The following is a 13,921-nucleotide window of genomic DNA, read 5'->3' on the forward strand; positions in this document are numbered from 1 at the left end:
AGTGCAGGACACGCCCAGGACATGGCCAATGACCGCCTTTGTGTTCTCATTTGTGTCAGCCTTTCTCACACAGGTGTAGTCAGGGGCTGTGCTGGTGGCCAGGCAACACCGGAAACTATGTCTCCTTGGGTGTCTCGAGCCAAGCAGCTGGGTTCTGAGAAGATGTGGAGATTTGTCCTGCTCTCTGGTGTACCCCAAACTGTCCGATGGGGTGTGTTCAGCATGCAAATCCAACCATCCCAGCTGTTTATGTTTTCTTCCTCTCATGGAGATCTTACCACAGTTTAGAGGTAGGTTACTTGCTGTCTTGTACCAGATAACCTTCATGCAAACTTCTTTTGACTCCTCTTCTATCCTTTAATATTTTTTTCTTTACCATTTCTTCATTTCTTCATTTAGGTTTTTTTCATCTCTGCGTTTATCCCATTTTTATATTGAGTTTTCGTCCAGTCTTCAGCTTGCCAGTATCTGAGGGTTTCTACAGAGCCCTAGACTGGTGATTACTTCAGTCCCACATTCTGAATGTGGTGCTGTGATGCTGGATTTACCTATCCTCGAAATCAGGAAACTGAGACAGTGCATTGTTAGGATCTTATTTAGTTCCGGCTACCAAGTGATCGAGTCAGTTCAAGGACAATGGCTTTATTTCAATATATAAAATACACTCCCAGAGCAGAGAGTTAATTAAAATATGTGCAAGGTAATACACAGCTTGTCTGGGTTAGTAAACAACTGACAACACACTCCTGGCTTGCTTAGTTGTTAAATGAGAATACTCTTCGATCAGATTTTGATTTGACTCTAGAACTGACAAGGACTCAACTCGAAAAGGGTGTGGAGTATGTGAAAAGTGAATTTCAGTCATAGGTACGGTGTAGGTGGAAGAAAGAATAATTACAAGTGGTAGAAGCGGTTGCTGTGGATACCTGGCTCAGTGCCCGCCCACTGCAGGAGAATCACAGCAGTCAGTGGTCAGTGGCTGTGGCTCTCCTTCCTTGTGGCTCTGCAGTGGGCGGATGAATCTCCTCCCTGGAGAGGTGGGGCCACCAACATCCCAAAGAGGCTCAGGGATGGCTCCTCAGGAAGACTTTACTTTCTCTTTTTCTCCTTTTTTCCTTTCTTTTTCCCTTTGGCCTTCTCCTTTTCTTTGCCACCAATTGTTAACGACAAGGCTTGCTTTTTACCCAGAGGGGTTTTGGCATACCAGTCCTGAAATAAAATAGGTTTTCAGGCAAAGATCAGAATGGCACAAATTCTCCGGAGTACTCTTCGAAATGAGGAAGAGCCTGCTGGGGAGGAAGGGCCAAGTGGCTATTACATTTTGGCTGTTCTCCTACACTTGTCTAATGTATGTTTAGTACAGACTCTTTGCACTGGGGTTCCTAGTTCTATGTGATTTGAAATATCTACCCAATGGGTTAGCGATTTCTGAGGACCATGACTAAATTTCACCAACAACTCTGGTTGCAAGGCGCCTGGTTCCCTAGCACATTACTGTGTCTCATGGTTGTGGGTTCTCTGGGTAATGTCCGCTGGTTCACACACGGCCACCAGAAGCATGACAGGCAGAATAATGGGGCCAAGTGACCAAAAATAAACTTCCTGATCCAAACTGGCCCTGCAATGGCATTGTATTTGAACCCAAAGGAACATTTTGGTTTATACAATTTACAGTAATTTCATGAAGTGATTATATCAATCATTATTTATCAGTTCCATCAGTGGACATATGGGTCATTTTTCATAATTAGGAACCAGGCCGCAGTTTATAGCTTTTACCTACCAGTTTGAGCACTTTGCAAATACAATCTCACTGTCTGCTGACATCTGTTATCAAAGAGGAGACCTCTGATTGAAAAAATTGTTGTTTCTTTGTATGTAATCTGGTAGCTTTTAAGATTATTTGCTACATGGTTCTTGTACAAGGGTATGGATTTATTTCTATTTGCTTTATTGGCACTTTGCAGTTCATTTTTTAATTTGGGAACTCATGTTTCTGATTTAGGAAAATTCTCAGCATATAATTTTTTTCCAACAAATTGTTTTGCTATTTCTTGCATTCCTTTCTTCTAGAATTTCTATTAGTTAGATGTTAATGCCTTTTAGTTTTACCCTCTGTGGATCTTAAATTTGTTTTTATAGATTTTACCTTTCTGTTTCCATGTGCTACCCTCTGAGGGAACTTCCTAAAGCAATATTGCTCTCCACCAATTTCTAGCACCTGTGTAGTCTAAAGTCCATAATTCTAACTTTTAAACATATTATGATAACCAGTATATTTCATTTGTATGCTTTCTTCCCCATGATTTTCCATTTTTGCCTATCTTTGTTTTAAAACTTAGCATATATTTCTAGTGGAGGTCATATTCTCATTTATTTTCTTGAACATCTTAATTATTCATGTAAACATTTTCATGAGTTTGTGCTTAACACTAAATTTGCCCAAAATGTTTTGGAATTTTGATTTTCAGATTCACTCTGAGTAGGGAGTTTTATTTTGGTCTCTGTCTACAAGGTCTTCTAACCCTAAATACAGAACAAAGTCTTATATCCATGGTTTGAAGTTAGTTAATGCTCCTTGATGATTTGTGGAATCAAAGGTCCAGTCACAAGAGCAGCAGGTATTATCATTTTATCGTCCATAACTCTTAACTAACCTCTTCTTGTTTTTCATTCTTTATTTTTCTCTATACTACATTCTACACAAAATTTTTATTACCCTTTCCAGTTCCTTCATTTTCTTTTCATTTGTGTCTAATCCATAGACAACCCACTCATTGAGTTTCTAATTACAATGACTATATATATTATTTTCATTTTCAGATGTTTTCTCTTTCTTTTTTTAAGTTTTCCTGTTTTATCCTCTAATGCTTCTGGCTTTTTTTTTTAATTTTATTGAGTTTATTGGTACATTTTAGGGATACAGTACAGTTACATTCATTGTTGGGATCATGTACCTTTACATGGCAAGTCTTGATTCTCATTTTTTCCCCTTACCTCTGCCCTTCCTTCACCCCCTGCTTCTGGCTTTTAATGAGTTAAATAAAGTTAATATGTAGTCTCTTCCAGAATGTTCTATCATCTCAGATTCTTGGTAGTGCTAGTTTAAAAAAAATTTTTTTTTATTTGGTACTGGGGATTGAACTCAGGACCTTGTACCTGTAAGGCAAGCACAGTGACATTGAGCTAAATCCCCGGGCCCAGTAGTGCTAATTCTGTTATCTATCCCTGCTGATTTTCCTCATGGTAGACTGTTTGGATCACATTATTATTATTATTATTATTATTATTATTATTGTTATTATTATTATTATTATTAAGATTTTGTCTCTAGCAAAGGTAGTATTTCATATAGGACTTGAAAGTTTCTTAATTTGAATAAGTTTCCATAAGTTACATTTGCTTTTAATGTGTCATCAGGGCTTTTAATTATACAAAATAACTTTTTGGAATGTGTTATAATTCCAAAACCTAACAAAATGGTTAGAGAATGACTCTTATATTTTCTTTATTAATATCTACTAGTATTATATGAAAAACAAAAGAAAATTGGAAAAAAAGGCTAAAAAAATTCCAAAACCAATGATGAATTGTAGTACTAGGAAGATGGGGTGGATTTGGAACCTTGAAGCACAAGACACAGGCATGGATTTTGACTAGCAAACGTAAGATGCCACATTCACAGGCTGCAGGGACTGCATGCCGACACTTTTGAGGGGGCGCCATTCTCCCTAACACCTCTCTATGTAGCTCAGGCTCCTCCCTTGCAAAATAGGGGGGCGTGAGGTCGGATTGGGTTAATATAGTGCCTGGTGCACAAGACACAGCCAGGATGGTGTTCGTCGATGTTTATGATTAGGTCTTGGTTATCATTATCATCATTAAATATTTTTTTCCGTCAACTCCATGGAACAGAGGAGAGTGTGTTTGGAAAATCTGCACAATTCGAGCCTGATACAATTTAAGAAACACAGTTAGCAAAGTCTGTCAGGGCAAATCTGATGGCCTCACTATATGCAGCTACTGCAGCAGCACCACCACATGTTTCAGGAGTGTGACAGTGTCTTTCCGCCTCTGCACTGGCTCAGCCAAAGCAGCAAATGGGCCAAACATCTGCTTAGGCCCAGCAGAGGACACAGATATGGAGAGGGCTGGAGGAACCATGTGTGGGGAATGGGACAAGTCATCAAACACACGTGCAGTTGCCTCCTCATCTCAGGTGAGAAAGTGGTAATTTTTCTCTTTCTTGACCGGCACAGCCACCTTCAAGCACTGCCACAGGTAGAAGACACCTAGAGGTTGATCTCTTTGAAAAGCTACAGACCTGGCTTTAGGTTTTAACACTGTAAGCCCATCCTCATAGAGGAGGAAGATCAGGACTTTAGAAAGGAGAAGATATAGAGACGTTCAGAAGAGTGTGAAGAGAAACTCGAAGATGCTAAGTGTTAGCGGTTGATCGGAATAAAATGTAAACAGTCACATTCGGCAGAATACTAATGTAAAACAGTTCAAATAACAGAACATTCATTTAAATGTTTGGCAAACACCTGGTGAGAGTTGAGAGAAATTTTTTTTTCAGTTTTTCTAGAGCTAGGGTAGCTAAATTTGGCTGATGAGTCAAATAGGACCCACGATGTGTTACTGCAAATAAAGTTTTGCTGGGACCCAGCCATGCACACTTGCTCACATAATGTGTAAGGACGCCTTGGTGCCATGCTGCAGCGCTGAACAGCTGAGACACGTGCTGTGTGGCTTTCAAGGCCTAAAGTACTCAGAGAAAGCATACACAGAGAGCCTACCAACTCCTGTTGCACTACTGTTCCCGAAGTCATCACTGTGATGATTTCTCCCTTTCTGAGGAAGTATTGGGGGAAATCAGGAAAGAAAGAAATATAATTTTAAACTCGGCAAAAGAGTGGTATGAGGCGTGATCAAATATACAGTGAATGTTTAAGTTTAAAAAATGATTGCAGTAAAAGTTGTATTGTCATCAATTCCCCTAAAGTGCTAACGCTTGGTTCCAATACACTTATCCCATTGTCCTGGCCACTTTCCAAAGCAGTGCCGACAGTCCGCTTTCATGAGTGGCTATGAGATACGATTAGAAATATGGCGAGTGCTGCCGCTGCTGAGGAGAGGCAGGCTCATAGAAAGTGATGGCCTGTCCCTGTCCACCTTGTTCGCTGGACCTGACACCCTGGGATGCTGGCTCTTTCCCAAAGTTGAAATGACCGCCAAGGGCCAATGTTTTGAATCCGTTCAGGGCACAGAGACAGCCACCACAGCACAACTAGAGGGGACGTTCAGAACCGCTTCAGAAGGGGGCAAGAGTGAAGGGGTAAATGTGTGAGAAGTGAGGGAGAATATTTTGAGGGGGGTTCATAGCACTATGTCTTTTCCTGCAATAAAAAAATTCAAACATTCACTGAGGTTCTCACTCATACTTTATATACTTTAGTGGGAAAATGTCCCCAGTCTTAACCGGCGTCCCAGAAATGAGAGGCTTCGATGACAATTCCAATTCTCCTTTGGGTGAGAATGACAATTTTGTAGGGACCTTCAATTTTATTTTCTTCCTTTTTCTTCCCAGTTGGGCAAGGAAATTGCCTTAGGTGTAGGAAGCAATAGCACTATGTTCATTGTGATTTAAAGGAAAGTGAGTGGAGTTTGAGCAGTGTCCTCTGTGGGCCTCAGGAGTAGGTTGTACCTTTGTTGTGCCTGGGGCCAGATACCTCAGGGGACAAAGCAGCATTGTGTCCTATAAAAGAGGGAGCTGGAAGAGAGATCTCAACATTTCCTTTGAGATCTGTGAGCCTGTCCAGGGATGCTCAAAAACTGGAAAACTAGATTTTGCTGAGTTCTCTTGTAGTTTCCTACTGTAAGCTCACACAGAACTGAAAAAAGGAGTGTCCTATGTCAAGTGAGTGACAAAATAGTCCGAGCTTGAAGTGTCCTCTGTAAGGGACAATTTTCCCTATGTAAATTAAAGGAAGGAGGAAGGGAGGGAGAGAGAGAATGGTTTTGAAATTACCACTGCAGTTTGGCTGTTAATTTTATAAGGCCATAAATTATACATTTCTTAAGATTTGGAAAACATGCTTTATTGCTAAGGCTTAAAAGAATTTTTCTTTGTGTGTGTTTGTGCTGGGGATGGAACCCAGGACTGCCTAATGCTAAGCAGGTGCTCTACCACTGGATTCCATCCCCAGCCCTCAAAAGATTTTGTGATCTGAAGATGTTGAGTTTCTCAATTTCACCGTATGAGACGGTGTTCAAATCCATGACACCTAGGGAACCCATGGGAGGTGTATGACAAGTGTTTGCTGCTGAGACTTAGCTGTCAGGGTGTCCAGCTTACCTTAAAGCAATCTTCTTCCTCTTTGTACACTGGGCTCATGCTGGTTATGGCTGTGATGAACTCCCCTGCGGTGAGTGGTTTACGAGCTTGCTGCCAAATTCGGCGCTCAGTGAGCACATCTTTGATCACTTCCACTATATGTCCTTGGGTGAAGCCATCCGTGACTTTGGCTAGGCAACTGATATTCAGGGCTTTTGTTAGGACCCCTCCTTTGCGCTGAATGATCTGTTTCCACAGAACTATGGGATCCAAGATGGCGGAAAAGACACAGAGGCCAAGAGTTATAACAGAGTAAGCAGCAGTAGCCTGGTGCCCTACCCCAAGTCACACCTCACCAGGGAAGGAATACAATAGGAGCCATCTCCCAACTTTTTTGTAATTCAGATGAGTAGAAAGCTGAGTAAAGCTTTCCTCAGGGGAATTTTCTACCACCTGACGTACAAAATGGCAACCCTAAGGTCTACAGATCCACACGCCCTTGTGATATGATAAGAAAAATGAACCCAGTAGAGATTTAACGTTTAGAAAATTTCAAAATTGGAAATTCACATACAGTGTGTATGGATGGCATCCCTGCTTATCAGAATAGTATGTTATCTGAAGGATTTGGATAAGCAGGAGTATAACTGTTTTTAGTCCTTGCTGCTCATTTCCAAGGAGAATTCCCATATTCTGGCTGGGGGAGACTGTCAACTGCACACTTGGACCTGGAAACTGCTTGTAAGAGGTGGATCTGACTGGTCTCAGCCTTCCAGCCTGGGTAGCCCTTGCCTTCCAGGGAAGCTTAGTATGTACTTTATGTAAGAAAACTGGGACCATCTCAACAAAATGGGACAGCTTTTCAGGTGTTCTTTTTTTGATCTGTCTGAAGTGAATCCCGAGGAAAAAGAGGCACAAGTACCATGAGCAGCCATGATATTTCAACATTCTGACCACTCAGTGGGAACAGAAGTACCACAGCAATAAGCTCAAGGAGTAGATCTGCTTCAGAGTTGGTGCTACAAAGGGTTCCATACAGGGACCAATGGATACTTCAGATCAGAAGGAAGGGGTGAGTTTTACTCTCTAAGAACTAAAATGCCACGGGATACAATGAGCAAAGCTTCAGAGAAAGCACTGCGAGGCTGGGGATACAGTTCCAGCAAATTCTGGCCCTGAAATTCGATTACACTATTTTCAATACATTCAGATTTATATTACCCTTTCCTCACTGTTCCCACTCGGCTTTTCCTGAGGTGGTACAGGAAGTGTGTGAAGAAAGCTGCTTTGACGACAGGTGTTGCCACCTTCCAGGCCACACAGGGCTTCATCAGCGCCTGCTTCTAGAGACGGGAGTCTTCCCTCCCATCACAGGAGGGACTGAGTGGTGAGCCCAACCCAGTGGGGGAGGTGTCCACCCAGCACGAGACAACAGAGGACACCAGTACGACCACCACCTCCTCTCTTGTGATCTCATCATGACTTCTCCCCACCCACAACATCCCCTCTTCCCCCACTTATACCACCTGCCAACACCCATGCCCTCCTGGGGGCAGTGAGGTCACCAGAGCCACAGGAGCCCTGCGGACAGCTCTCTGCAGGTCACAGAGGCTGCAGGGCTGAGCCTGTCAGGGTCGCCTGGCTGTTAGGCATCAGTGCCTGGACTCTGAGCCACATCTCTCCAGAGCCTGGATCCCATGGCTCTTTCCAACTCTACTGCGCTGCTCCCTGGGGCTATTCTTTTGGTATTATTTTCACTTAAGTGTATTTGGGGTGGTGGTGCACGCCTGTAAACCCAGTATTCAGAGGTGGAGGCTGGAAGATTCCAAGTTTGAGTCCAGCCTGAGCATTTAGTGACTTAGTGAGACCTTGTCTCAAAGAAAAAAAAAAAATGGGGATGCAGCTCAGTGAAAAGGCCCTGGGTTCAGCCCCCAGTGCCAGAAGAAAAAAGTGTTGAAAGGAAATGGAATTTGATTTTATTTAAGAAGTTTGGAAAAGATAAGCTCACATATTTAATGTTTTCATTAAGTAAGTCAACATGTAACCTGATTGAGGCTAAAAAAAGTTAATTTAGTGTGAAGAAATGGTGTTCTACAAGGAAGCCATCATCGCCATGGGGACAAGTGGGCCTGGCTATCTGTCCGAAGAAAAATCATCAGCCTCAAGGACTTTTATCACCTTGGGCCAAATGTAATGGTCCCACCCAGGTGCCTTTGTCTTGGGTAAAGAGCAGTGTGTTCACAGAGCCCAGACGGCAGCTTTGCTCCCAGGTGCCAGGGATTTACGTTTCGGGCCTGCGGTGTACCTGTGTCCAGATGCACATGGCCTGTGGTGACCCAGATCCCAAGGACTCCTGAGCTCACTCTCCTGGCCTCGCATACCTGCAGCAGATCCCGCTGACCCCCTGGGGCTTAGGATACTTACCATATCTAGAAGCGTAGTCTGGTCTGGGAACCAAAATGATTTTTTCATAAACTTTGCAAAAAGATTGAAGTTCGGCATCAAAAGGACGCTGTGTTGTCCCTACGATCAGAATCCTGTCGTTTGGCTGCAGGAGTTTCAGGATTTTGGGAAGCTGTTTTTTCAGGCGTTTGGGTTCATTCTGGGAGAAAAGGGGGGTGGGGTATTAGGCCAGATATAGAACAAATAATGGATGGAGAACTCAGGAAAGAGGACTCTCAGAAACAGAAGGGTGGCGGCATATGTCTGTTGAAGTGATTTCAAAGCTCTGGTAGACACAGTTCCTTCAAGTGTGTCCCAGGGCACTTCCTAGTCTGGGGGACTTTTATTCACTGGCGTTTCCTTTCCTGAATCTCTGGAAGTCAGATCTGGGTCAGGGGAAGGAAGGAAGCATCCGACTAACCAGCAGGGTGCCTGACCCTCAGGTGGGAAATGGAGACCCATCTCCAGGTGAAGGAGGCTCATGGGGACTTGCAAGGAGCTTGCTACGCTTGTCTCCCTTGAGCTGTCTGGTAGAGAGCTCAAGACTTCGCTGCTGATGGCAGAGGACCTTGGTCCTGGATGTCATGTCAGACAAACCCTGGATCGAGTCAGGTTCTGAAGTCCGGCAGTTTGGAAGTACTTCGAGCCTGTACAGTTTCAGCACCCTTTCAGCACCTATGAGGCAGGGGGGCCAGCTCCCAAGGGCCCACTGTTCTGTGTGCCAGGGAGGACAAGGGCGGCTTCCGGAACCAGGAGTCAGGTCAGGGCATGTTGCCGTGCCCAATGCTGTGGATGTGAATTAATCCACCCTGGTGCAGACAGAAGAGGAAGCAGGCAGGCAGGGGAATGTGGGTGCACGGTCCTGGCTGTCTTCGCTACCATTTGGCTGATGGCTGAGGATATGCTGCATGTTTCCCTGAGCTCATTGCTCGCTTGTATGTTTTCTCTGGAAAAATGTGCATTTAGATCCTTGATCTATTTAAAAAATTGGGTTATATGTCCTTATTATACAGCTGTAGGTGCTGGTCAGATGCTCTAGATACAAGTCTTTTTGTCGGTGTAGGTAAATATTTTCTCCCATTCTTTTCACTTTCTTTGGTCAATCTTCTATAGCTCAGGAACTTGGAAGAGCCTTGAGGATGGCCGTCCCTGTCTGAGCCCATCCCTGGCCTCAGGAGAAGGGAAGGAGAGGTGAAGGGAGGAGACTCCGAAACAAGGGGTTCATGGCACCAGGTCAGGTTCTGAATTCAGGTGCTGCTATTTAGTTGCTCTGCGACTGGGGGCAGTGTGCTGAACCCACTTGGGTCTCAGTCTCCTCATCTATAAAATGGGGATCAGTGCTTTGCTTTAGTGAGTTTTACACAGGGCTCTTTCAGTGGGATTATACTAGGCCTTTCTCTTGTCTTCCTCAGAACTTTAGATGTGTTCATTTTTAAGGGTAGATGGAGCCATGACCCCACGTGGATCCACAAGTGGACACAGATCCAGGGATCTTAAAATGCATATGGCAATTCATGGGACACAGCAAAAACAATCTACAAAAGCAAATGCTGGAGGGAAGGCTGCAGCACAGATGCTTATCCTTGTGGATTTGACATTTCAGCAGGGAGGCAGAAAATAAGTCCATAGCCTGACAGTTAATACGTCAGGGAAAAAGTGCTGTGAAGAAGAGTAAAGGAGGGTAAAGGAGGGTAAAGTACAAGCTGCAGGGAAGGGGAGGCCTGGGGAGCGGAGGCGGTGAGCAGCAGGGACACGCTTGGCTCAGAGACGGGACGAGGGAGGAGACAGCCACACAGACTGGGGAGAGAGCTCCAGGCAGAGGGGACAGGAAGTGCAAAGACCGGAAGTAGAGATGTGCTGGCTGGTCCAGGAACACCAGAGAGGCCAGAGGCCAGAAAGGCAGGGAAGACTGAGGCTGGGGAAGGAGCAGAAGTGGCAGCCAGGGACAGAAGTTTCTCTTATTTTATGAAGACGGGAATGGAGGTCTCTTCCTCTAGCTTCTGAGCACCTGGGTGATTTCGCAGAGTCCACTCCTATCCCTGAACTGACTCTGCTTTCCTCTGTGCTGCTGAGACTCCGTTTGGCTGGAAGACCTCCTGAAAACCACTCTCCGGAGAGGCTCAGAGGGGACTAGGGCCAAGGGTGGTACAAAGAGGGCTCACCCTGCGGGCAAAGGGGGAAACTTAGTTGCACTCAGCGACCTCCAGCCTGGCCCTGCCTTCAGATAGTTCGGAGTCCCAGCACGCCCCTCCGGCTGCGCACCCTCTGCTGTCTTATAAAAAGACAGCAGAGCCAGCTCCCAGGGTGCCCTGTGGTGTGTGCCCAGCCTCTGCTCCCTGCCGCCGCTGTCCCAGGTGTCAGGGCCTCCTATCCCCACAGGCAGGGCTCCGGCTCAGGAGCCACCATGGGCAGCAGGCGACCTCCATCGCCTCACTGATTATGACCCAGCAAGCACCCCTCATGTCACCCGGAAGGGGCCCTGGAGCTAGAGTCCCACACTATGACAGATTTCTCTCTCAAGGGATGCTCCTGGGAATCCTGCAAATCCAGCAACTCGGGACAGGTGGACCCTGCAATGGGTATTGTGGCTGTGGCCAGTTGGCCATCCCAGCTTCCCGGTTTCTTTGCAGATGGACACGCTTCTTGGGGCCTCGGTGTTTGGGGGACCATGGGGACCTTTGCAACAGTGTCTGGGGTGGGTGGGAGCACTGTGTTCTTGTGTAGCAAGCCATGCAGCTGAGGTGCCGGCAATGCTGCCTTGAGAGGTCCTCTGGCCGCCTGTGATTCCCTGCTGCTCGTGGTGCTCCTGGAGGCTGAGAGCTTGGGTCAGGCTCAGGAGACTCAGAGGGCCAGGAGGAGGAAGACAGAGCTTGGCCCCCTGCCATGGAGACGCAGGAGGGCAACAGGAACTTGTTCTGCTCCCAGGGTGGGCCCAGCAGCGTGGCTGGTGGGACCCCTGCCCTCTCCTGCAGGGCAGAGCTGGCCAGGCTGCTGGCAGGACCTGTGCAGCTGTTGCAGCTGTCCAATCAGGATGGCACAGCCTTTGGGCCTTGGGGATGTTCTGGCTTGGGAAGCTGTGTGGCACAGGTGTCTGAGATGTGCCCAGCACCTGATTCCCATTGTCCCGTGCAGCGGACCCCAGGACAGCCATGGGTCTTCTAAGGTGGGAGTGACCAGACTAAATGTCTGACTTGCCCCTAGTGAGAACTGGGCCCCCCGAAGGCCTTGATGTCCCCCAGGAATAAAGCAGAGAGGGCCTACATTTCTGGGGACCAGAGAGATCACAAAGGACCTGGGGATGTGGGTCTGTTATCATCACCTTGGTCCTCTCCCTCCTGTGGTCCTGCCCATCAGCGAGCCAAACGTGTTGACTGCTTAGGTTGTGCTCAGCCCGGATGTCTCTGGACTTGGGGTCTGGTTCACCATGTTTCCTGCCCATCCATTTTTCGACCTTTTCCTCTTCTTCCTCAATGTAGCAGCTTGTCCAGCAGAGGGCGCTAACTGCTAGATTCCCAGATTAAATAATAAATGAGTCCTCCTAAGAGTTTTTGAAATGACAGAGCAATCAAGGCTCATTTGGAGAAGAAAAGATTGAGCTTTCATTCTCTACCCAAATCATCTCTACCTGCTAAAAATGATGTATAATACATAAGGATCAAAAGTGATTAAAATCCTTATGAACTTCATCAGAAATTCACAGTTAACCACTATTTGCTTTGGTCCAAATTGATGTGGAATAACAATCGTGTGTATCTGCAATTTTTTTTAACTTGTGAGAAATTTGCTGGTGATTTGCAGGGGAAGTGCGGGGGAGGGGGCCATTGAGGAGAGAGAAAAGAAGGAAGGAAGCAATTGGAACAGGGCTGCGGGGGCAAAGCTGCACTTAGCAGTTCTGTTGAGCTCTTTGTTCATAAATTTCAGGTCTTTTGCTATTTATTATTATGAACAATAGGAAATCCTAATAATAACTGCTATGTGTGCCAGTGGCTTTAACTGAGCAGGGTTCTCTCAATGATTGCTTCCCTCTGAAAAATTTTTTGGGCTGAAAAAAAAAATCTACCTCCTCCTTTAAACTTTTCCTTTTCTTCCATTTTCTTCTAAATTGTGCCTCCTAAGATCAGACTCCTGGATCCTTTCAAATGCAGACAAGCACTTAGGGAGGGAGGAGAGAGGGAGAGGGAGAGGGAGAGAGAGAGAGAGAGAGGAACAGGTGCAGGAGATTAAAAAACCCCACTTCTTTTTGTATCGAAAAGACAAGATTGTCTCAAAAAAGTGGGGTGGTGTCTCGTACAGCCCCCCCCCGAAGGAAAGGTCAAGGAAAGAAGGACAGAAAAGCCCTCACCAGCTTTTCAGCATTGGGAACTTTTTTGTAGAAGGTTTTCTCTGTGTCTTCGATCCACACCACAGAGGGCTGAAACTGTCGGGCCACCTGCAGAGGAGAAAGTGTAGCTTAGGTGGTGAACTGCTGAGCCCTCGTGAACAGTGGGGTACCCGGGACGTGGCGGCTGGCAGGGCTTCGAGGTGCCTGGGCCATGTGCCCGCCTGAGCTTCCCTTTGCATCCCTGTGCTCCTTCGTCTATGGCCTCCCCTCCACCCCTCGGGCCTGCCTTGATGCACACACATTCTGTTCTAGGACCGTGAGTCTTTTTGGCTTGAAATAAACCAAGCATTATCTGCTGAAAATGAATGGGAACTGGGCCATAAGTTTTAATCACAGCCTACTTGCCATTCCCAGGTTTATTCAAGTTTGCTGCCAGGAGAAAACCAGTTTCAGCACAACGGCCCCTGCCACGCTATTTGTCCACTGTGCTTTTGTGGCCCAGGCTCCCCAGAGAAGACAGCTCTGAGCCCCTCCAGGGCAAGCAGGGCTTTGCGACAGAGTCGGGCAGGGCCTTAGCCTGGCCCGTGAATAATTGCCACACACCTAACAATCTCTTCAAAGCACCCCCATGACAGCAGAGTTCAGGTATTTTTGCAACAATTTGTGCTTTGTGCAAAATTGTGACAGATAAAAGCCATTGCGGCTGCAGCGAATTCTGTGTTATGTATTCCTATTTATACATTTCTTAAAACATCATTAAGGCAGCAGGTATGATTTTACACCAAGACAGTCACTCAATGAGTGGATCGTGCCATTTTCTC

At 46.0% G+C, this 13,921-nt stretch overlaps 1 protein-coding gene across 3 annotated transcripts in view; it reads right to left on the reverse strand.

Annotated features, from left to right (window-relative positions):
- Window positions 1-416: 416 nt before the first annotated feature.
- Iqca1 (IQ motif containing with AAA domain 1) overlaps window positions 417-13,921 on the reverse strand; it is a 125,196-nt gene continuing 111,691 nt past the window's right edge. For all 3 annotated transcript variants that reach the window (XM_010626120.2, XM_010626119.2, XM_010626118.2), the window contains 4 exons: window positions 13,122-13,208; window positions 8,762-8,939; window positions 6,359-6,597; window positions 417-1,209 (listed from right to left, as the gene is read on the reverse strand). In XM_010626120.2, the coding sequence (XP_010624422.1) occupies window positions 1,090-1,209; window positions 6,359-6,597; window positions 8,762-8,939; window positions 13,122-13,208 (624 nt within the window). In that variant the 3' untranslated portion in view covers window positions 417-1,089. The remainder of the gene's footprint in view (window positions 1,210-6,358; window positions 6,598-8,761; window positions 8,940-13,121; window positions 13,209-13,921) is intronic.

The sequence above is a fragment of the Fukomys damarensis genome, unplaced genomic scaffold, assembly GCF_012274545.1.
Source record: "Fukomys damarensis isolate Sample0158 unplaced genomic scaffold, DMR_v1.0_HiC HiC_scaffold_16, whole genome shotgun sequence".
Taxonomy (NCBI): domain Eukaryota; kingdom Metazoa; phylum Chordata; class Mammalia; order Rodentia; family Bathyergidae; genus Fukomys; species Fukomys damarensis.